Genomic DNA, 21,888 nt, shown 5'->3' on the forward strand with positions numbered 1-21,888 from the left:
CCTTTTCACATAAATCTTTCCATGTTTGATAATAGAGCATTGGCTCTTCCTTTGTTGAGATTATTAATGCCTCCAAGTCGTGCTGGGTACGTTTGTGAGAGAACTATAAAGGCATCTCCCCTGGAGTTCTCAGGGTGTCTTAGAGAAGAGAGAACCACAGGACAGGTGCAGGATGGTGAGTGGGATACAACAATAACAGCGCTGTACACAGTGGATCTGAGCAGTTGGAGTAAGTGTCATGGGAGTTACTAACAGGCTCTCCGGAGTGTCATCCAGTACATACAAATGTTTAAAAGTACTGGGAACATTAGAATAAAATACTGCTTTTAATAGAATAAAAAAAACGACCTTTGACCATGTCTGTTTAGTGTAGCTGGTGCCACAGTGGATTAGATATGTTTACGTTTTACCTCCTTTAGATTTTCATCCCAGTGTCTAAATGAACATTGAATTAGATGTAAATCTGGTATAAATATCCAAAGAAAGCCCACAAAAAGATGATCATTGTTATGACTTAGATACTTGAAACTTAATTCTCTGAGAACTATAATGAAAGTACTCCCCTCCCTCACCCAGTAGCTAGGAGAAAAATTGTGTGTGTGTGTGTGTGTGTGTGTGTGTGTGTGTCCATGTGTGTGTGTGTGTGTGTCCATGTCTGTGTCCCCATCTGACTATACTTCTATGCATTCTATGCACCACCTAGGGGCAGGAGCCTAATGGGGTCAGAAGCGGCAGCAGATGCCCTTGAAGCGGAGGCACTGATGCGTGCTGCCATGTGGGTGCTGGGATCCAGACCTGGGTCCTCCGCAAGTGCAGTCAGCACTCTTTACCTCTGACCCTTCTCTCCAGCCCCAAGGCTAGAGACATTTTATCTAACATGGTGACTAAACTGAGTCCATCCATGCACTTGAGATGACTGATCTAAATAAAGTTATGCCTTCAAACAAACAATTCTGTAAACCCATTTAATACTGGATTACTGGATTACAGTTTATCCAGGTATATACAGCAGTTTTTAAAAGTTGACCTAAGTGCATTAATACTGTGTATCACTCTGGCCACAAAATGCACAACCTCGATTTTGTAGTAAAAAAAAAAAAAAAAAAAAAAAACCATAAGAAAACTGAAACTGAGGGCTGTTCTACTAAATAACAAATAAGACGCGCCTGCTCTCTTCAGACTTAGTCACAGCAGGAGCAGACTGAAGAGGCCTGACAGCAAATGTAATCTGGATGGGATCCTGGAACAGAATAACTGTTCATGGGGAAAATGGAGACCTCTGAATGAATCCCATAGCTGACAGCTGGGTACCAGTGTTAATCGCTTGCCCGTAATGACTGTACTGCAGTGACACTGTGCTAACCCAATAGGAAGCTGATGGAAACTAAGATGAAATACTGAAAATCTTCAGTTAACACAAAAAACAAACCAAGAAAATAGGAACAGAAAAAGAAAAACTAGATGGGAACAGGCAGGAACCAAAAGAAAAATTGAGAAGTAATAGGTCTGCATGCACCCATGTCAGCAACTGTGGTCAGAGGCAGAGGCAGACGGGCTTGAAAAGGGTGTAGCCTGCTTGTATCCAGATTCAGGCCTCACCAATCGCTTGCCTCATTTGGGTAAGGCCCAGGTTAAATCTCCACCATCAAATAAGAACCCACACAGAAGTCCTGGGCCAAATGTTACAGAGGGAGAAGTGCTGATGCTACAGTGTCCTGGGTGCTGTGAGCATGCGCAGCTGTGGGAAGCGGGTAAGAACGGTGAGGTGACAGGATTCATTCCAAAGGCAAAGGCAGAGTTTGAGGGCCGCCATGGTCTGCGATAGACTGTCTGGTTGCTGAGGATCCCCATCTTCTAGCTTGGAGTTATGATTTTATGATTTATTTATTTATTATCAGTTTGTTTAATTTACCTGAAGTCCAAGAAAGAGTGCTGGAGTGTTGATGTAGTTAGTTTGATGTAGCTGGAGTTGTGATGTGAAAGGCATAAGGCCACCTCTTTCCCCTGAGAGAGTTTCCAGACCGGCGCTGGGCAGATTTAATGTTTAACATTTTTAAATGTTTAACATTTCAGTATTTTCTGATTACTAAACAAGACTCTACTATGTAAACATTTAACTAAATGTTATCAGCTTATAAACTAGCATCTTCAGTTGTATGAATACATGCATAATGTTGCAATAGTACATAGGAACTACTAAACTTTATATTTAACAAAAGGCAAAGGAACTAGAACTTTCTAGAACTTAGATCTTTTTTACCAGTGAATGATCTTCAGCTGATAGTTTGCAAAGGCTTTTCTTCTGCAAAGAACAATAACACCTGTAATTCTGTATTTGGGGTTAAAAGAATTAAGCTTCCTAGCAAATGATTTTCAAGTGGAAATAAGTTATAAAGGTAAATAACCATACCATTTAATTTTATGAAAAGGTTTTAAATAAGTACAAGTTTCTGCTGGGAGTAAAAGGCTGTGTAATGGTGGGTGCTTATCTTCTTAGAGTCATGCTGTTGCTTTTGAAGGGTGAGATTTCATTTTGTGTCTTGACCAGCTTTCTGAAAGTGCTCACATGGTTATATCAGGTGGCTCGTGTGTGTGTCCCAAGAGCTTGATTTGGTAAATGTGGGATTTGGTTCAGGTTTGTTTTACCTAAAAATTTAGTCTTTGATTCTTTGTGTAGTAAATTACGGAGTTTGAGTCTGTCTGACACCCCCACCCCCCAAGCTATGTCTCAGCTTTTTCCTAGTTTATTTCGTTTGTTTGCTGGCCTAAGTACCTCTGTTCCTGAATGGCTGACCAGATGGCCCCTGAAAGAATGAGACAGGAAGAAGCCTGTTTCCACAGCCTTTTCTTCTAAGTCAGAAGGCATTTAGTAGTTCGCCTGTCTCCCAGCTTTTAGCCCTAGTTTATAGTCACCCAGCTTTTAGCCCTAGTTGATAGTCCTACAGCCATCTAATTGCATTGCAGATGTAGTAATTAATGTATAGGAGTAGTTTTTAATGCCTTGTAAGAACTTCACAAAAACCCTTATTGCACAAATATTTGCATATAACTTCAATTGTATATACAACAGAAATGAAAGATTTTTTTAAATTTAAGCAGTATTTAACCTATGAATCATAAATGTTTGGTCATTTGTTAACTGAATAGTAAACTGATTTATAAGATTCCATTTCAAGTGTACTAAAATAATTACTTACTTAAATATAAGTAATGTTATCAGTAACTAGCAAAATTCGACAAGGAGCATGTTGGCTTTAAGACTGATTTGTCACATGTCAATTCTCTGCCTGGCTTTTCTGTGTCATCTGCTTAATGCCTACAAGGTATCATAGCATATGTCTCCTAATAAAATTATTTTTGTTATATTATCACTAATCTTCCCAAAAGAGATGGTTGAAAGTAGAGCCTTCACTTTGATTTTCTTGAAAATATTTTCAGTCAACCGCTGTCTCAGTCATAAAAGGAAGCCTTTCTTCAGAAGCAGTCTTGAAACCATCATGCCTCTGTGTGGGTAGCAGTCAGTGGACTGTATGTATACTGTCCTATCTCAAAGCAGGTAGAGCAGCTGCTTAAAACATGGCTATATTCTCAGAGTGTGTATCACCTCTTGTCTATGCCATCAAAATTTGGTGACAAAAATAATCTTCAGTATCATAAAGATAGAGAAAATCTCTTAACATTCAAAATGCCCTGCATTTCTTATAGCTTGCAGAGGTATTAAATGATGATCATGTAATTGTCTGTCACTGGTAAATTTAGATATTTGCCTTGTTCCTTTCAATAAAAGTAAAGCATATATGTTTGACAGACATTAAACTAATTTTTGCTTTACTGGTTTTTGACTAGGAGTTGCTTTTAGAAAGCATTTAGAATAATGTTTGTCAAATGTAAGTTTTAAAAGTTAGGACTAAAAGGAAGAGGCAGAATAGAAAACCTCACTTAAATTTACCTTGAAGCTCAGTGTTTTTGCTTTCTTAGTTGTCTACCACCTCCCTCCCTTCTCCCTCCCTTCTCTGTTCAAATGGAGAGGATATAAGGAGAGCACAGATGCCACAGGTCTTAAGCGAAAGCGTTCCCAAGGTACAGTAAACCCACTTGTCTTCTGTGTAGCTTACGCCCAGCCTTAGACCAGTTTGCTTAAAGCATAGAAGTACTAGCTTTCTAAACATGTGTCTCTTGTGCTATTTGGCTTAGTTTTACACTATTACACGTATGTGTGTACACTCGTAAACTGCATGTGCCATTAAGATAAGTAAGTTTGAATATTAAGATGTTCTTAAGATGTTAAGACAATACATAAGTGGTTTGCAGAGGAATGGTTTTGCTAGATTATTTTTGTTACTTTTCTCTAAATATTTTGTCAAACAGTTTCAGTCTTTTAAATATATGTAGCTCAGAACTATTTCAACAAAAATTTGCTTTGTTAATGGTTATTAAGCCCTTGCAAAAATTTTTAATCCTTTTAGCTTATAAAAAGCTTTTTATTTAAAAGTCTGACCCTGTGGTTGCTCTCTGTGAACTAAAGCTGTTAGTGTATACTGTATTAATTAAATCTTAATCCTGTGAGATACACACACACACATACACACACACACACACACACACACACGTACAGGTCAGTGACATGTCCTGAGAAGTAATATAATTGATTTTCATAAAACTTAAATTATTTGTAATGTAAGGAGTGTGTTGTCTTATAGTGTGCTGTGTCTCCTCCTGGGGAGCATGCTGCCTCAGTATGCCTTACAGTCCTGACCAAGACTGAACCCTCGCACAGAGAGCTGTATTCTTTTTAAAATATTTTGTGTTATGTGTATTTTCCCTGCATACATATATATGTGTGTGTGTGTGTGTGTGTGTGTGTGTGTGTACTATGTCATGCCAAGGCCCCCAGGAACTGGAGTTATAGACAGTTCTGAGCTGCCATGTAATTGCTAGGAATTGAACTCTGGTCCTCTAAAGGAGCTTAAGTACTAAGCCATATTTTATGGTTTTATTGTTTTATTTATATGAGCACACTGTAGCTATCTTCAGACCCACCAGAAAAAGGCATTGAATGTCACTACAGATGGTTGTGAGCCACCATGTGGTTGCTGGGAATTGAACTCAGGACCTCTAGAAGAACAATCGGTGCTCTACACTGAGCCATCTCTCTAGCCTCCCAGATCTATATTCTTAACTTGAGGTAATTTACGACTTATCTTCAGGTAAAATAGTTGCACCCTGCCAGTTACTAGCTTTTGAGCAAATTAGTCTCTTGCTGCATCAAGTTTTTATGGCTAAAATGGGGATACAGTTTTTGCCATAATGAGAATTCAAATTGATAATTGGACACAGTGATGGTAAATACCAGTTTTCAGAAGATAAAACTATGAAACTCTTACCTAAGTGCCCAATATATAGAGGAAAATTTAAACCTTCAAAATATGTTAAAATTATGAATTGATAAGAGTAGATCAATCTTGGGTTCATTGCCCCTGCACTCCTACTGGATTCACATATGTGCTCCACACTCACAACACTATTTAGCACTAGAGATGCAGAAGTGAGCAGTTTATAGTGCCTACCTCATGAGCTTGGGAATTCCTCATCGGCATTTGCATTTAAGACCTCATGCACAGTAAGCATACCCTCAGTTACAGAAATGCATTAGACATGCCGCATAAATGATAATTTCATCTTAAACCTTCATTATTTTTGTATTTCTGCTGTGATGAATAATGTCAAGTGATAATTGTCTTAAATCCATTCCCAGTGAACCTTATGTTCTAATACATCATTCTCTTCTTACTGTCTTTTTTGTCTCACATTGAGTAAAATTTTTACATATCTAAGTTTCTGTGTCAGGGCTGCTGAAACTTTTAAATAGATGTATATCCCTCAGGAAGAGGAGCCGTATGTACCACTGGGATACAGCTCCTTAATAATCAAAAACTGTATGAGCTCCACACCAGGGTTTGATACATGCAGCTACATCTGGCACTCTGCTGGCCCTTGCAGCATTGGCTGATCATTTATTGTTTTTTTGGGTTTTGGTTTTTGGTTTTTCGAAACAGGGTTTCTCAGTGTAGCCCTGACTGTCCTAGAATTCACTCTGTAGACCAGGCTGGCCTCGAACTCAGAAATCCACCTGACTCTGCCTCCCAAGTGCTGGGATTAAAGGTGTGTGCCACCAATGCCCAGCCATTGGTGATCATTTATAAGGTTCTGTGCATTGCTTATGTGACATAAATATTTTTAGGGGCATTTACTCTACTGAACTAAAGTACATGGTATCTGAGTTAAATAATACTAAGTCAGAAGCCTGGGTGTTAGAATGTCTTACACAAGGAACATCTGTCTTTGAGAACTTGAAATTCCTCTTCTTTGTACAACAGCTGTTCATAGTTTCAAACTGAGTCGGAATCATGTGGATTGGCACAGCATGGATGAAGTCTATCTCTACAGTGACGCAACAACATCTAAAATTGCGAGAACCGTTACCCAAAAACTGGGGTTTTCTAAAGGTAATGGTTACATGTTGTGGTTTGTCATTCAGATTCTGTTTTTAATTTATATTTTAAGCAGAAGTTCAGTGACAAGAATCCTGAAGTGAAACTTTTATGGAGGTCTATGTACTCACTCATCAACTCAAGAATTCAGAATACTCTGGCAAAGACAGGAAATGGCAGTCTCTGTGTGAGCGCAGTCTGATTGAACATGGTCGTGATGCATAGTGTGAAGGAAGAGAGGAGGCTAGAAATGTTCCCATCGTCTTCAGTGACAGTGGGTTTTGACTCGAGTTGTGGGGATGAGAGCCATTTTTGTCCTGGATTCAGTTTCAATGGAGGAAGAGAGGGAGGGAATGGTGGTATGAGAAAGACAACACAACTCTCTAAAGTTTTGCTCATGGAATTGCTTCTTGCCCTTTTACAATTTAGTTTTATTAAAAGAAAAAAAGAAGGGTTGGGTAAATGGCTCCATAGATTAAAAGGCTGCCACTTAAGTGTGATGACCTGAGTTCAAGTTGTCAGAGTCACATAAGCTGGAGGCACAGTGTGTATCTACAGTCCTAGCAGAAGTCCAGGAGCCAGCTCCCCTGCATGGCGGCAGAGGGCAGAGGGCTGACACCTGAACCCATTTCTCACACGGCTCTTCCATACACTGTTTTAGGTGTTTAGGGAAAATAGAGCATCCTCAAGAAGTTTGAAAATGTATTTTTTAAGGCCAAGAAAGTGCTATAAATGTATCTGAATATTTTTTTATGTTTATACTTAGTTGTATTCATTTTGTGCAGTTCCTTTTTACATCTTAAACACAAACATCAATTGGATTGTATACTTTTGATTAGTAAACTCTCTTTGTATATATGCTATAACATATAGTAAGTATCATATTTTGCTTAGTTTTTCCCAATTTTCATACATCTTTTATCATTGTTTTGTTTTTGATTTTTTTGGTTGGTTAGTTATTTGTTTGTTTGTTTGTTTGTATATTTATTGAGACAGGTATAACTGTGTAGCCCTGGCTGTCCTAGAACTCACTGTATAGTCCAGGCTGGCCTCAAACTCAAAGATCTATTTCCTGAGTGCCAGGATTAAAGACATGTGCCTCCATGCCTGGTGTATTTTTGATGTGGAAGGTTTTGTTTTCCTAAATGGTTTCTGGCTTTTGTATTGTATTCAGTTTGTTTATGTTAGTCAATATGTATTATCTTACAAATTTTATTTCCTCTTTGTATAACCAGTGAAATACCTTTTTATAGCCTTATTAGTACTACTTTTTCTTTCTTTTAACCTAGTGTGCAAGTAGTAAACGTAGGGCTGTAATTTCCCCATAGCCTCCAGCAGTGGGACCAGACTTCATAGGGGTTATGTAGAGGAAGCCACGCTGGAAGACAAGCCGTCGCAAACTTCGCATATTGTGTTTGTTGTGCATGGCATTGGACAGAAGATGGACCAAGGAAGAATCATCAAAAACACAGCCATGTGAGTACTGTGCACACTCCACACAAGTCCAGAGTCCATGTGAGTACTGTGCACACTCCACACAAGGTCCAGAGTCCATGTGAGTACCGTGCACACTCCACACAAGTCCAGAGTCCATATGAGTACTGTGCACACTCCACACAAGTCCAGAGTCCATGTGAGTACTGTGTACACTCCACACAAGTCCAGAGTCCATGTGAGTACTGTGCACACTCCACACAAGTCCAGAGTCCATGTGAGTACTGTGCACACTCCACACAAGTCCAGAGTCCATGTGAGTACTGTGCACACTCCACACAAGTCCAGAGTCCATGTGAGTACTGTGCACACTCCACACAAGTCCAGAGTCCATGTGAGTACTGTGCACACTCCACACAAGTCCAGAGTCCCAGCTCCCACCTCCGGCAGAGTCAGATGCACAGAGGCTCAGCTCCATGGTCCCAGCACCAGCTCTCTAACCATAGTGATGTTTCGGGACCAAACCAAGAGTGCCTGTATCTAGATGAAGTCTGACTTCACCCTCTATTGCAGGAGAGGGAGAGATGAGAAAGCCTTAGTCAGTGTGTTTTATTGATTTAAGGTCATCAGCAGAAAAAGTTCTGGTTTTAAGTTTGTTCCTTTCTCAGTGAGCTTCAGAAATTGAAAGTATTCAAAGTTGTCCAACTCTGAGAAGATTAAAACTTGTTTAAACTGACAACTTTCAATATACTCTGCCCACTCATTGCTGCAGAGGAAACAGCTCTGAACTGTCACACAGAATCACAGGCAGGTTGTTTCCCTCCTCAGTTGATACATGCTCAGCTTTATCCTGCAGCATCTCTAGGAGCTTCTCAGGATATGTGTGTGGGGATTTGTGTGTTTCAGAAGTTAAGTGCTGTGTTAGGGGCTGTTAGGGTTAAAGGTCCCATCATGCATTTGGCTCTTATACAAAATAAAGCAAACGGATGAGCACAGATCCTTGGTGCCTGAGAACCAGGAGTCACCATTGAAAGCACAGTCAGTTCATCAGACTTGAGGGCTGCCAACAGCATTCCTTATTCCTGAAGTGAATGCTGTGTGGTGCTAGGCATTAGATCTCAGTAGTCTGCGTACATAAACACTGAGCTTGCTGCCCTGTGAAAGCATGGTGCCTGCTGAAGAGTAAAGTACAAGTACAGTGCGACTCAGTTGTGTTGCCGTGAGCACAGCAGTGTTCAACAGTGAAGAACTGGTACACCTCAGTTCTTTGGTCTCTCGGTTTCTGTTATAGGCATCTCATAGCTCTAATTGTGTTTTATAATGAGTCATATATTTCTTGGCACAATAATTATGCCCTTTGCTTAATTTTTTTTTTCTTAAACATTGAGGATCATGAGAAGTAGGTTTGCTGGCATAGCCTCCCTGAGATCCTTAGGAAAAGAGAAGTTTGACTTCTTGAAATACAAATGAGGCAAAACATAATACAGAAAGATTGGAGCCTGTGAATCTTTCCAAATTCACTCACAACTGCTTGGTTTCCATGTCTTACTATTATCTCAGAGAGGCGATACAGTAGAAAGAGCACGTTGATAATATCACAGGGATATAATTAGCAAACGGATCGTAGAAAACTCTAATAGACAAGGGAAATGTTGGGGGATGGCGAATTAACAACAGACAGTTGAAACCTGTCTACCATCTGCAGTGAGTGGACTGTACTATTTGAAACATAAAATAAATATAAAATGTTTTAATGTTATAAAAATTTAATGTCATATAAAATGTTATAATAGTTTTTATAGAAACAGCTGGGGAAATGAGGCCACTGAACTACATGTTTGCTAAAAGTAAAAATTACTTAATTGCAACATCATAGTTTGGAGTAGATACCATTGTAGAGGTAAGAGATCTGGGATGTAACTCAGTGGTAGAGCATTACCTCATGTGTGCAGGTGTGACTCTGGTAACACAGCCGCCTCAAGGGTTTGAAACCTTGGGTTCCATGTTTACATGAAGAAAATAGAAGCAGAAATAAAATGATGTGGTCTCTGCAGTTTGGTTTAAGCTATGAGAGGAAGGTGTATTGAAGGGATAGCGGGAGAGGTTTTCACAGTGACCGTTCAGCATCTTTATTATGTCGTGCCAACCACAATCCTATCCATGTGGTAAAATTCACATAACTGACAAAAAAAAGTAAGTTCAATGATACCTTAATTTTTAAAGTAAAAAAACCCTGCAATTTGTATTATAAAGAAACGATAAGGGGCTGTGGGGCAGAGGGAGTGCAAGAGCCAGAGGAATTCTTCTGCAAGCTAGTGTCTTATAGATGTGATAGGGATGGTACACCTGGGAAACCTCCGCAGCATGACTGCCTGAACAAGACAGGAACCACAGCCACCACTAGACATGCCAACATGGATGCCGGAAAACTCATGAGGCCCATCACTAGAGGAAGAGCTACCAACCATTAACATCTTCAGAGGGAAGGGAAATTAGTCATCGTCAGAGGCCCCTTTATCGGTTATCCAGCACCACATGGTCAGACCTGAAATTATATACACATAAGCAACACTAAGCAGACCTAGCAGGTTGTATTTAAACGTGTGTGTGTGTGTGTGCGCGCGCGCATATGCGCGCACATGTGCATGTACAATACTTTGAGAGATAGCAGAAGAGGTGAATATTGGGATATAAGAGATGCTGGAGGGAGGAGAGGAAGAGAGAAAGGAATTGATCTAATTATATATTAACTAAAAATAAAATAGTTAAAGGAGCTAAGTGAGGTAATCCATGACTGGATGATGCCTGGAGGTAAGCACAGGCGTGGACACACCACACTCCCTGTGCTCTTACTGCCCCGGAGCCATGCCATCTAGAATGTTCTGTACACGGGAGAAGTTCAAGTCCTCAGTGACAGGTAGGAAAGTAACTGAGGCAGAGCAGTACTGAGTTGCAGTTCGGCTCAGTCGCAGTCAGCGGGAGACAGTTGAACCAAATTACCAGGAGATGGAAGTGTTACACTGCGAGGTACTTTAACACGTGTGTGAAGTTTATCCTCAGAGTGTGTCTTATGTTTGTTTGTTTTATTTTTTTAGGATGAGAGAGGCTGCAAGGAAAATAGAAGAGAAGCATTTTTCCAACCATGCAACACATGTTGAGTTTCTGCCTGTTGAATGGCGATCAAAGCTTACTCTCGATGGAGGTATATTTGTTTGAAATTAAATAATTTTAGCCAGCGACAATCCTTTTCTAGAATAAATATACAGAGTTTAAAAAATACTTTTATTGAGAACAAAATCCTAACCAGGTGTGGGGTATATGCTTGTAGTCCCAACACTTGAGGGGTAATGCAGAACCTCTGTGAGGTCAAGGCCAGTGTGGTTTATGTAACAAGTTCCAGACCAGTTGGACACACACACCATCAACAAATCTTTTCAGGGTATATACACTTGAATTAGGGTATATTCACTTTTTGTTCCAGATTATTCAAGAACATATTTGAGGGGAAAAATGTTTTAAAAATTATCAACATTGACTTGTGTCTTTGTACTGCCATGTAGACCTCATAGATCACACGTGTGCATGTGTGTGTGTGTGCTTGTGTGAGCTTTGTGATTTGGTGGTAGAGGGAGGAGATCTATGTCTCTCTGATACCAGCACACACCTTCCTCCCAGCGCTATACACACACACTGCCCACTCATTTCCCAGTTACTTGTTTTGTTTTTAACAGTCTGACCTTTGTAGCCCAGATGGCCTTGAACTCATGGTCTTCCTGCCTTAGCCTCCTGAGCCCTTGGGTTCTGGGCATCACCTACTGATGATAGATTTGAAGGCACTAAGATAACTGGAGGAAGCCAGCCAGAAAGATCCTGTTCTTTCCGCTTCCAGTCATACAAGAGTGGAAGGACAAAACAGCAGGTGCAGAGAACAGACCAGGGACTGCCAGAACTTAAGGAAGGAAGGCAAGCCGCAGAAGTCCTGGTCACAGCATGCTTACATAAAATTGCACAAGTATTAAAATTCATAGTCAGCTTTGCCTGCATGGATTTCAAAATAAAAGCCTGCTATGGCGAATCCCAGTGTACTAACTGGTAGTAAAGGGATAAAAACAAAAATGTTCATGCTGCTTTCTGTCTCTGCACACAGTAATATATGAAGAAGGGATGACAGGAACAAGAATTGAAAGCATCGGTTCTGGCTTACAGGTCACATGCTATCTGCTGAGAATACACACACACACACACACACACACACACGCACACACAAATACGGAAAAATCATTAGAACCAATCAACTTAGCAAGGTCATGACCTAGTGGATTTATGTGCAAAAATAAGTGCTCTTCTGTAGACCAGCAACAACAACAAAAAAAAAACATAAAAAATGTAATACACCAAGGAATAACTTAAATATACAACTTTTATATAAAATGTATAACTTTAAATAACAATTTTATACATTTAAATATTAAAGTATAAGTACTATTAAAATATTAAAAAATTTAAATACAAAGTTGATTTTCTCATTAAATGGTCGAATATTCTACAGATGTTAACTCTCAAGTTGGTCTGTAGATTTTCACAGAACTTGGTAAGCTGACTGTGAAATGACTATAAAATAGAGGGCCCAGAATAGCTAAGAACTGAGAAAGGAGTCCTAGGAGTCCTAGGAGGCTGTAGCGATTTAACTTTTGAAGTTGAAACACTTTACTGTAAGGACAAAGCTGGGCAGATCAACCAGGGCAGCAGCACGTGCCTCACCTGCTCCTGTGCTAATGCTGGAGCCTCATCACAGCAGAACAGTGTGGCAGCCCAGTGCTGGAAAGAAAAGTGCCTGCTTTATGTGTCAGCTGGACCAAAGCACAACTTTCAACACTTTAGAAAACATTCGAGAGACTAGTTCAGAGCACATGGAGAGTCTTAGTCTTTATCTTGGTACCTTCAGGTTCTTACTCTGTTGTGCTAAACTACAGACTAACTACACACTAAACAATCTGAGCAGTGCAGCGACTGAGGGCCCAAGACTCCGTCCGCCCTCCCATTCTTCTGTCCCGTTTCCAAAGCCCGTAGTAGGTTTGTGTTGCCTTTGTTTGTATCTGGGATCTGACAGTGCATGCCCATAGAGTCACTGGCTCTCCAGAGAGAGAGAAATATGACCATAGAGAGGTTTTTTTCCTTCTTGCTGGGATTTTAGCAGTGCCAGATGGGCATAGTTAGGCTCAAGGTAAATAGAACCCAAAAGTCTTAATAATGGTCCTCTTCCTTTCACGTTCCTTTCTTTTTTGTGTCTCTTTTTGTTATCTTTTACTTGTTTAGTTTTTGGTTTTGTTTAGTTTCGCCTTAGATATTTTGCAAGGAAAGAGCCCCACTAATGTTTAATATTTAAATACTGAACTATGTAAACGTCCCTGTAACCTTGTTAAGCCTGGTTTGGTTGTGCTCTCACAGACACTGTCGATTCCATCACTCCCGACAAGGTGCGAGGCCTGAGGGACATGCTCAACAGCAGCGCCATGGACATCATGTACTACACCAGCCCGCTCTACAGGGACGAGGTGAGTGTCCTGCCGGCGCCGCCACCCCACACAGGCCTGGCCTGGCAAGACCTACCTCAGCCCGCTCTACAGGGACGAGGTTTGTGTCCTGCCGGCGCCGCCACCCCACACAGGCCTGGCCTGGCAACACCTACCTCAGCCCGCTCTACAGGGACGAGGTGAGTGTCCTGCCAGTGCCGCCACCCCACACAGGCCTGGCCTGACAAGACCTACCACTTGGTACTCCTTAAAACTAGAGAAAGGCCAGAACTGACAGAACACACCTTTAGTCCCACACTCAGGGAGCAGTGCTACACAATGGGACCTTGTCTCAAGGCAAGAAAGACAAACGTGGTACACACCTGTATTCCCAACACTGACAAGACTAAGGAAGAAAGTTGAGTTCAAGGCCAGTCTGAACTATAGAGTGAAACTTTTCTCACAAAATGGTAGAATAATAAAAAGGTGTGTGTCTGTGTGTGTCTGCGTGTATATACACGCATGTGAATTTGTGTGTGTATATGTAACAGTGACTATGTTTACATACATGCATACAGTTCCCAGTCATGTACACTAAAATAGCTAAGAAACAAAATACCTCATATCACAATGAACACACCTAACATCCAGATGTTTGTGTACTGTTTTTCTCACAAAGAGAAATTACAATGCCTTATGAATGTAGCTGATTCAGAGATAAAAGCATAAGTAGTTTATTACATAAGCTAAAGAAGTGTTCAGACAAACAATGGCAGGTGACAAGCACAGGAGCCAGTGCCTGGACTGAAGCTGTCTGGGCATTGAAGCCCAGGTCGTTCACTGTTACCACAGTAATTGTTACTACTTGTAATGTGGGGATAGAATAATGGCAGTGCAGTAAAGGAGGGCAAACCATTTTTTAATCTAACATTCACATTGATTATAATTTGAGAAACACGTGGGAAGCAAATAGGTCCCTTGCTTTTAGAACAGCAAAGCTGACTGGGTTGGAAAATCATTTTTACAGCTGTCATGGCAGTATTGGGTGTGCAGACACTGGACACGAATCATCAGTGAACAGTGTGGCTCAGGGGCAGTGTTTTGTTGAGGAGCAAACTAAGTCCTGGTCTTAGACTGCATCCCTCACTGCCCAGAAAGGAGAGCCAGAGTTACACACGGGAAATCAGGCAGGTTCTATATTGGGTTTTCCCGAGGGACCAGTGGACACTTCGAGTCCCTTGGATGGGATGCCCTGTGGAGGACGCGCCATCCCCTGTGTAGCAGCATCATAATATTGAGGAAATACCTGAGAAACAAAACAAGGACCAGGGCTAGGCCGTAACTACTGTCATGAAGACAGTAGTTACAGGAACCGTTCCCTAATACAGGAGGTGAAGAGATCTGATGAATACTCTTACCTTGTTCTCTGCCGTCTGTGGTAGAGGAGGATGCTGCAGAGGAAGACCACAAGCCTGGGCTCGTGGCTGGTAGATTAGAAAAAGTAGATTCAAATAGTGCGGTGTGGTGTGGATGGTTAAACTAGAAGTACTCGTAATTCGAGGGAATATACAAGGCAGTATCAAGGGATAAAAGAAGACAATGTATGTACTAAACTCCTCAAGTAATTACCAGAAATTTGGGGATGGTATGTGTTTACATATTTATAGAAGCAGAACACAAATGTGATAAATGTTAACAAAAGAAGACTAACAAACATAAGGTGTGGATTTTTTAAGTTACATATTAGGAGGAGGGGAATGTGCAGGTGAGCCCGGGTCTGAGGCATCCAGACAAGGGCAGCGGCTCCCAGGGAGCTAGAGTTAGCAGGCTGCTGCAAGCCACTCTGTAAGAGCAGTGTGCCTGCTCCAGACCAGACATTTTATTGTTAGTACTAATTTTACTTTGTAATGTTTTATATTTTCAAGGTTTTTTTTTTAATAAAAAGTGAAGAAACAAAATATCAAAGTTAAGTGGGGGAAACAGTTTTTCATCCCCTCAAGGTTGTGAGTCACTTAGTCTGAAACGGAGCCTGTGTTTATATTTTAAATTAACAATTCTCCTAGGCGAGACCATCAGGGAATTGTGGGTAGTGCTTCTTAAAGCATTGTGAAGAACAGAGTTCATACTAAGAGGTGGGCAAAAGTGCTCTTGCTTGTTTGTTTACAAAAGGAAAGTCTGTAAATTAAAATCCCCAATGTAGAGGCTGGAGAAATGGCTCAGCAGGTAAGAGCACTTATGATTACAGAGGACCCCGGTTCAGTTCCGAGCACCCACACGGTGGCTCAGAGCCATCCTGACTCCAGTTCCAGGTATCACAGCCCCTCTTCTGACGTCCTCCAGGCACATGCGCTATATAGACATACATCGTCAATCTCTCGCATTACTCTTTAACATAGAAAGTGAAATAATGCTCAGTGACCAGAGGAATATGTGTTGACTGTGAGGAAGACATTTTTAGTTGCAAAGCTGTCTTAAAAGAATGGACACTCCTTCAATATGGAAACAAGACTAGACGCAGGCTACCACCCACCAGAGGTGCTACAGAAGGGGCTCTCACCTCCACAGCAGTTAATTTAGGTCACCTCTTCATCTCTTGACCCTGAGATTGAGATTCTCAAGGGAAAACTGTAACTTTGTTAATGTCTACAGGAGAACCCAGGTTAGAGGACAGGGCTGTTTTCAGCTAGTCCTTCTCAGCTCAAGCTTTTGTAAGGGTTACATTTTTTTAAAACATGAAAATTGTGGGCGTTTTGCCAGTGTACTAAAGTATTTACATGTTTACATGGTTTAAACCTTAAGCGAGACCTTTAATAATACCACAGAACTAGGTTTATGTCTCACTTCCCCTAGCATGCACAAAGTCCTGGGTTCAGTCCCAGGCAAAACACATGGTATGTGCACTTTTGCTGGAACCGTTGCATGGACTGTATGTAAGGACGTTTTGTTGGGTTTGGTTTGGTTTGGTTTGGTTTGGTTTGGTTTGGTTTGGTTTGGTTTGGTTTGTTATGGATGGCTGGTGGCATAAGAGCTCACTCCGAAGAACCACACAACAGCTCCCTTAGTGAGGACCATGCAGACTGACACCTCACGCACAGTCCGGAATCCTACCCGAGCCACCTGCAGTCCATCAAAAGACCTCAGTGGCCATTTGTTCCTAAAGTAAAGTTCTCAATCCAGCAGCACCAATGTCTTTCAGGAACTTGGTACAAATGCAAGCTCCCAGGCCCTCCAGAGCCTGAGTCAGGAAGTCAGAGATAGAGCCCACCAGTCAGCCTGCCCTGGGCAGTCCCAGTGACTCATGAATGTGGGAATCGCAGGGCAGTTTCCACGAGTGTGGGACTCTTGTCCTCCCTCTTGTCTTGTCACCAGAGAGCTTCAGTAGCCCAGCTTAGCTTCAGCATCATTGTATTGAACTCTAAGATGTCAGCAAAGGATGCCAGGCCTTCATACATGGCATCCCTGAGCCTTCCCGTCATAAGCACAAGAGTGAATGCCAGTTCATACATTCAGGTGAAGAATGTTCAGTAACAGATGATGGAGTTTGGTTGTCTCTTGATATAACATGATTGAAATTAGAAGCTGCCCCCCAAAAAAAAAAGGAAAGAAAGGAAAAGGAAAGTAAAGAAAGCCTCTGTCAGAGCAACAGCTGGCTTGTTAAGAAATGAGATAAAGCAGATAAAACTGAAATCGTGTAATCAAGTAGAAGAAGCAGTGAGGAGGAGGACTGCCCTGAATGTCAGGTCAGGTCCAGGACAGGCTGGAATGATGAACAGTGTTATTGTTGTGGATTTGGGAAAGGCAGTGTTATCTCAGTCACTTCAAATGAAACAGCTTCACAAAGTATGTCCATCACAAGTTTATATAACTTTTAGATATTTACTATAGCCAAAGCCTGTACACTATAAAAGCTTAGGGTGACACATAGTAAGATGAACTGGAGTAGAAATGTCTAAGGCTTGTTGGAGATTTTATCTTTGAAATCTAAGAGGAAAGTTTTTACCGTGTACGTGATTGCTGGTTAGTGTAATTAAATCCTACAAAGGATCTTTGTGGGTCCTTGTGATGTATTCTACGGTGGTGATACAGTTTGCACCATATACATGCACTCCATTCCTATATCTTTTTAAAGTACCTGAGTAAATTTATAACCTAGCTATAGTTCAAGCGTCATGTTTGTTTTTCTTCTTAATAAATTTGCATTTAGAAATAAAAGTTACTAGCACTCAGTGAAATGTCTAATATTATATTTTCTTGTTTCAAACAGCTAGTTAAAGGCCTTCAGCAAGAGCTGAATCGATTATATTCCCTTTTCTGTTCCCGGAATCCAGACTTTGAAGAAAAAGGGGGTAAAGTGTCAATAGTGTCCCATTCCTTGGGGTGTGTAATCACGTATGACATCATGATGGGCTGGAACCCAGTTGCACTTTATGAGCAGCTGCTGCAGAAGGAGGAAGAACTGCCTGACGAGCGCTGGATGAGCTATGAGGAACGGCACCTGCTGGACGAGCTCTACATAACGAAGCGACGGTAACAGAGGCGTCGGGATATCTGTATGGAATTGTTAATGTTCCTAAGAGAAAGCCTTAGTTAGGGCTGGACAGACAACTCCATGGTTAAGTCCTTCAGAGGACCAGAGTTCAGTTCCCAGCACCTACATCCACCTGCTCACAACTCCGTCACTCCAGCTCCAGGGGATCCAGTGCCCTCTTCAGTTCCCACACGTGCACACAGAAAAACATGGAGTAAAAATCGGAAGTAAAAAACCCTTTGCCACATTATCTTAATTTATACTTGCATTCTCATCTTTTTTCATCCTCTTACTGATACAAGTCTGCAATGAAAACCACCAATTTTGATAGTTTAGGATTGTACAAAAACTTACCTGACGAACTTTTACTAACAAGTGTTGGCTTTGTCTTACTTTTAGGATAGTTGTCTCAGGATTTGAACTGTGAAATGCCATAGACATAAATATTATGATAGAAAAATGATTTTTAGTCTTAGAAGAAAATGGCATTTTACCAGAGGCAGGTAGATTTCTGAATCTGATGCCAGCCTCGTCTGCAAAGTGAGTTCCTGGACATTCAGGGCTACACAGAGAAAAACCTGCATTAAAAAAAGAAAGGAAGGAAGGAAAAAGAAATTAAGTTTGGCAGAGCTCAGAGTAGCATTTTAGATGTATAAATCTGGTAAAATATGCCCTGGACCCGAATTTGACCCAGCACCTATGTCAGACAACTCAGTCATGTTACTCCAGCCACAGGAGATCCAACATCCTTTGCCAGCTTGTGCAGGCAGTGCTTTTACATTTATGCACGCATACACACACACAATTAAAAATAAGATCTAAAAAGCACACTTTAAACTAAACATAGTCATGGTGGAGCTTGCTTGTCGTCCCAGCCGTGTTAGAGAGCTCAGTCAGCCTGAGCTATGAGAGGCTGTCTGAAAATAATTAAGGAAATACACGAGTAAATAAATGAGCAAGTCCGGGTCAGAAAGTGAGCTGTAGCTTTCTTGAGAAAGAAATTTTCAACAAATATATTACATGTAAGCAAAACTGGACAGTGAGAAGTTTCAAGTAGCCCTCGGCAGAGAAATGCTAAGCTGTGGCTTCTCGGGTAATGGACAGACAATGGTGGCTTAGAAATTAAAGTAGATGGGAGCAAAACCATAAGACGACCTATAAAATTCCTTACTAAATCTAGAAAAGGGAAAGACTTTCTAAAAGAGACTGAACAGAAGAGGATAGATAGATAGATAGATAAATAGATAGAGACAGACAGACAGACAGACAGATCTGTAGTAGTGTGAAGACCATCATTTGCTTCATAAAGTAGTAAACCTCTAATGCAGCGCTATAGTATTTGCAGTGAAACTATAAATGTGTGTGTAATCTCATACTGCCTCCTAGGCTGAGGGAAATAGAAGATCGGCTGCATGGATTGAAGGCACCATCCATATCACAAACACCTGCCTTAAAATTTAAGGTAAGGGAGATGAGCTTCTCCTTGTCCCAGTACTTCCTGAACATGTGATGTGGGTCACAAAACAAATGAGAGAGGTCAAGAATGTTTATTGAGCATGCATGTGCGCTTGCACACTTTGCAAGAACAGCACACACAAGATGGTTTTCCAACACCGGGATGTAGCAGTGTCAGTGCAGTGCCCTTTAGCCGCTGCAGAGCAGCAGAGCACCGGGGGTGGCCTTCCTTTCCTGGAAGGCTTTAAAAGAATGACGTGTTCCTCATCTCAGTTTACATTTGGCCAAGTCAAAGAAAAGAGAAAATCAAAATAAGGAGGGGAAAAGTTGAGGCAGGTGTGTGGCATGATTGCTGGTTAGAAGTGACAAACCTCTGTCTGGGTCAGCAGCACTAATGAGAAGTGGACAGGAGCCATCTCAGGGTAGACAGTTGGGCATTTCCCGAGAAAAGTGTCACAGGCTCAGTTTGGCTGCAGTTTTCAGGACTTGTCAACAGGCTGGGAGGAGAGGAAGTCCATCTGCTCGCCAGGGACAGTGAAGCGGTTATTAGACTGGTTAGACAGTGCTCTAGCGAAGCGTCAGTGGACGGTGTCAGCACCGGCTACACGCAGGAAGGGAACACTCTTACCTGCATGGTAAGTACAAGATAGCGGTAGCCTTGACACTTGATCTCTGCTGCCCCAGTGTGCCACCTTGCCTGCTTGTGCTGTGTCTCTTCTGTGGGACCTTAATGCAGTTAAAACATGGATGATAGAGGAAAAACTGCATTGACCCTCTGGCTTACAGTTCTTCTTTAACTGTTATTTATTTTTGTGAGCACAGGGGACTGTCTATGTGTAAGCCACACGTGTGCCTAGTGCCTGCAGAGACCATAGCTGGTACCAGATCCCTGTAACTGGAATCACATGCAGTTTTGAGCTGTCTGAGGGTTCTGGGAACTGAACTGGGGTCCTCTGTAAAAGAGTAGGTGCTCTTAACCACTAAACCATCTCTCTGGCTCCCACACACACTCTGTTTTTCTTTTAACTTATACATTTGAAAAGCACATTGTTGAGTGGCGAGTACTTGGCCAGCATGCACAAGGCCCAACGCCTAGGACTACACAGGAAATGAAATGGTAAATTTAACATGCGTTTCAGGGCGGGCTCACAGCCCCTTGGGGGGCAGGGGGGAGAGCTTGTCTGGTCGCCCCTGGCTGCAGGCTCCACTCACACCATGCCCTCTGGGCCACGGGGGTTGGGCCAGTCCGGGGTGACGTGTGCCTGAGTCCTGGTTGTCCCGCTTGAGCTTCGTTGGGACCAGATTTCATTTTCTTAAGGATGAAAATGAATGGAAAGAATTTGAGCAAAAGGAGGTTGATGACAGTGGATTAAGAGGACAGGCAATGCAAAGAAGTGAAAAGGAAGATTATGATAATGAAAAGAGAGAAGATCCAGGAGATAATTGGGAAGGAGGTGGAGGTGGCAGTGGGGCAGAGAAATCTTCCGGTCTCTGGAATAAAACCGTTCCAGGACAAGCGCCTCCTGCTCCAGTAACAGTTACAGAAACCTGGAGCCAGCAGTGCCTAGTGATGTATATAGGCCTCCTGGGGCAAGGCTAACCACAACAAGGAAAATGCCACAAGGACCACCAGAAACAGACAGTGACACACAGTTCCCATCCCTGCAGTCCACTGCCAAGCATGTAGAGAGCCAGAACAGGTACTTAAAGTGAATACTACCTGAAGTTAAATGACCACATATGGCACATCTACATCGTATTAGGGACGTGAATTTTCAAAAGTAAATAAAATGGGAAGAAATGTAAAAAGCAAAACAAAACAAAAAAAATGTGTTTGAAGAATATAATCTCCGTGTTATCCTAATCTACAATTTGAATTCCAGCTCTACCAACACTATCATGTATAATTAATGCTAAAAATATTCATGTATCTGGTAGGTAAAATAAAATTTTTTACTAGAGAATTAGAACACATTAAATATATCATGATGTAGATCTGGTACCACATGACTAGAACCTGTGCACTGTAGTCGAGTTTCTTCTGATACAAGTCATACATAGCTTACTAAAGACTCCTCATTGTTATTCAGAGGAAAACAGAAGTCTAGATTAAAGAGGAGCATCTAAGAACCCGGGGAGTTGGATTGGGAACTTAGGGTCGGAAGAGAACAGCAAATTCTCCATGTGCATAGCCATTAGATAGAGTGACTTGAGAATGTTAGTGTCCATCCTGTCTCAGTTGACTGTTGAGAGCAGTGACAAGCGTCAGGGTGTGATGCACAATATAGTTAGGGTGATACGATGGGGTATTAAGATGAGAATCTGACATACATGATGCCTTTTTATTCTGGTTCTTTCTTTCATTCTCCCTTTTAGAGGTCTCCCTTCCTCCTGCTGACTAAATGCAGAACTGCCCGTGCTCTGAGCACACCCAGGCACACACTGCCTTGGCTTCACATGCCACTAC

General features: G+C 41.6%; 1 protein-coding gene and 1 pseudogene across 6 annotated transcripts in view; both read left to right on the top strand.

The window, feature by feature from the left end:
- The window catches only part of Ddhd1 (DDHD domain containing 1), a 60,201-nt gene that overhangs the window by 27,001 nt on the left and 11,312 nt on the right, over positions 1 to 21,888 (top strand). For 3 of the 6 annotated variants that reach the window (XM_052191712.1, XM_052191710.1, XM_052191711.1), the window contains 7 exons: positions 3,979 to 4,080; positions 6,378 to 6,506; positions 7,820 to 7,967; positions 11,021 to 11,127; positions 13,374 to 13,480; positions 17,703 to 17,965; positions 19,353 to 19,428. In XM_052191712.1, the coding sequence (XP_052047672.1) occupies positions 3,979 to 4,080; positions 6,378 to 6,506; positions 7,820 to 7,967; positions 11,021 to 11,127; positions 13,374 to 13,480; positions 17,703 to 17,965; positions 19,353 to 19,428 (932 nt within the window). Of the gene's footprint in view, positions 1 to 1,115; positions 1,752 to 3,978; positions 4,081 to 6,377; positions 6,507 to 7,819; positions 7,968 to 11,020; positions 11,128 to 13,373; positions 13,481 to 17,702; positions 17,966 to 19,352; positions 19,429 to 21,888 lie in introns of those variants that run through there. The other 3 variants (XM_052191714.1, XM_052191713.1, XM_052191715.1) reach the window with 2 other exon arrangements.
- LOC127691692 (protein CDV3 homolog) lies at positions 20,463 to 21,261 on the top strand (annotated as a pseudogene).

The sequence above is a fragment of the Apodemus sylvaticus genome, chromosome 8 (assembly GCF_947179515.1).
Source record: "Apodemus sylvaticus chromosome 8, mApoSyl1.1, whole genome shotgun sequence".
NCBI lineage: Eukaryota > Metazoa > Chordata > Mammalia > Rodentia > Muridae > Apodemus > Apodemus sylvaticus.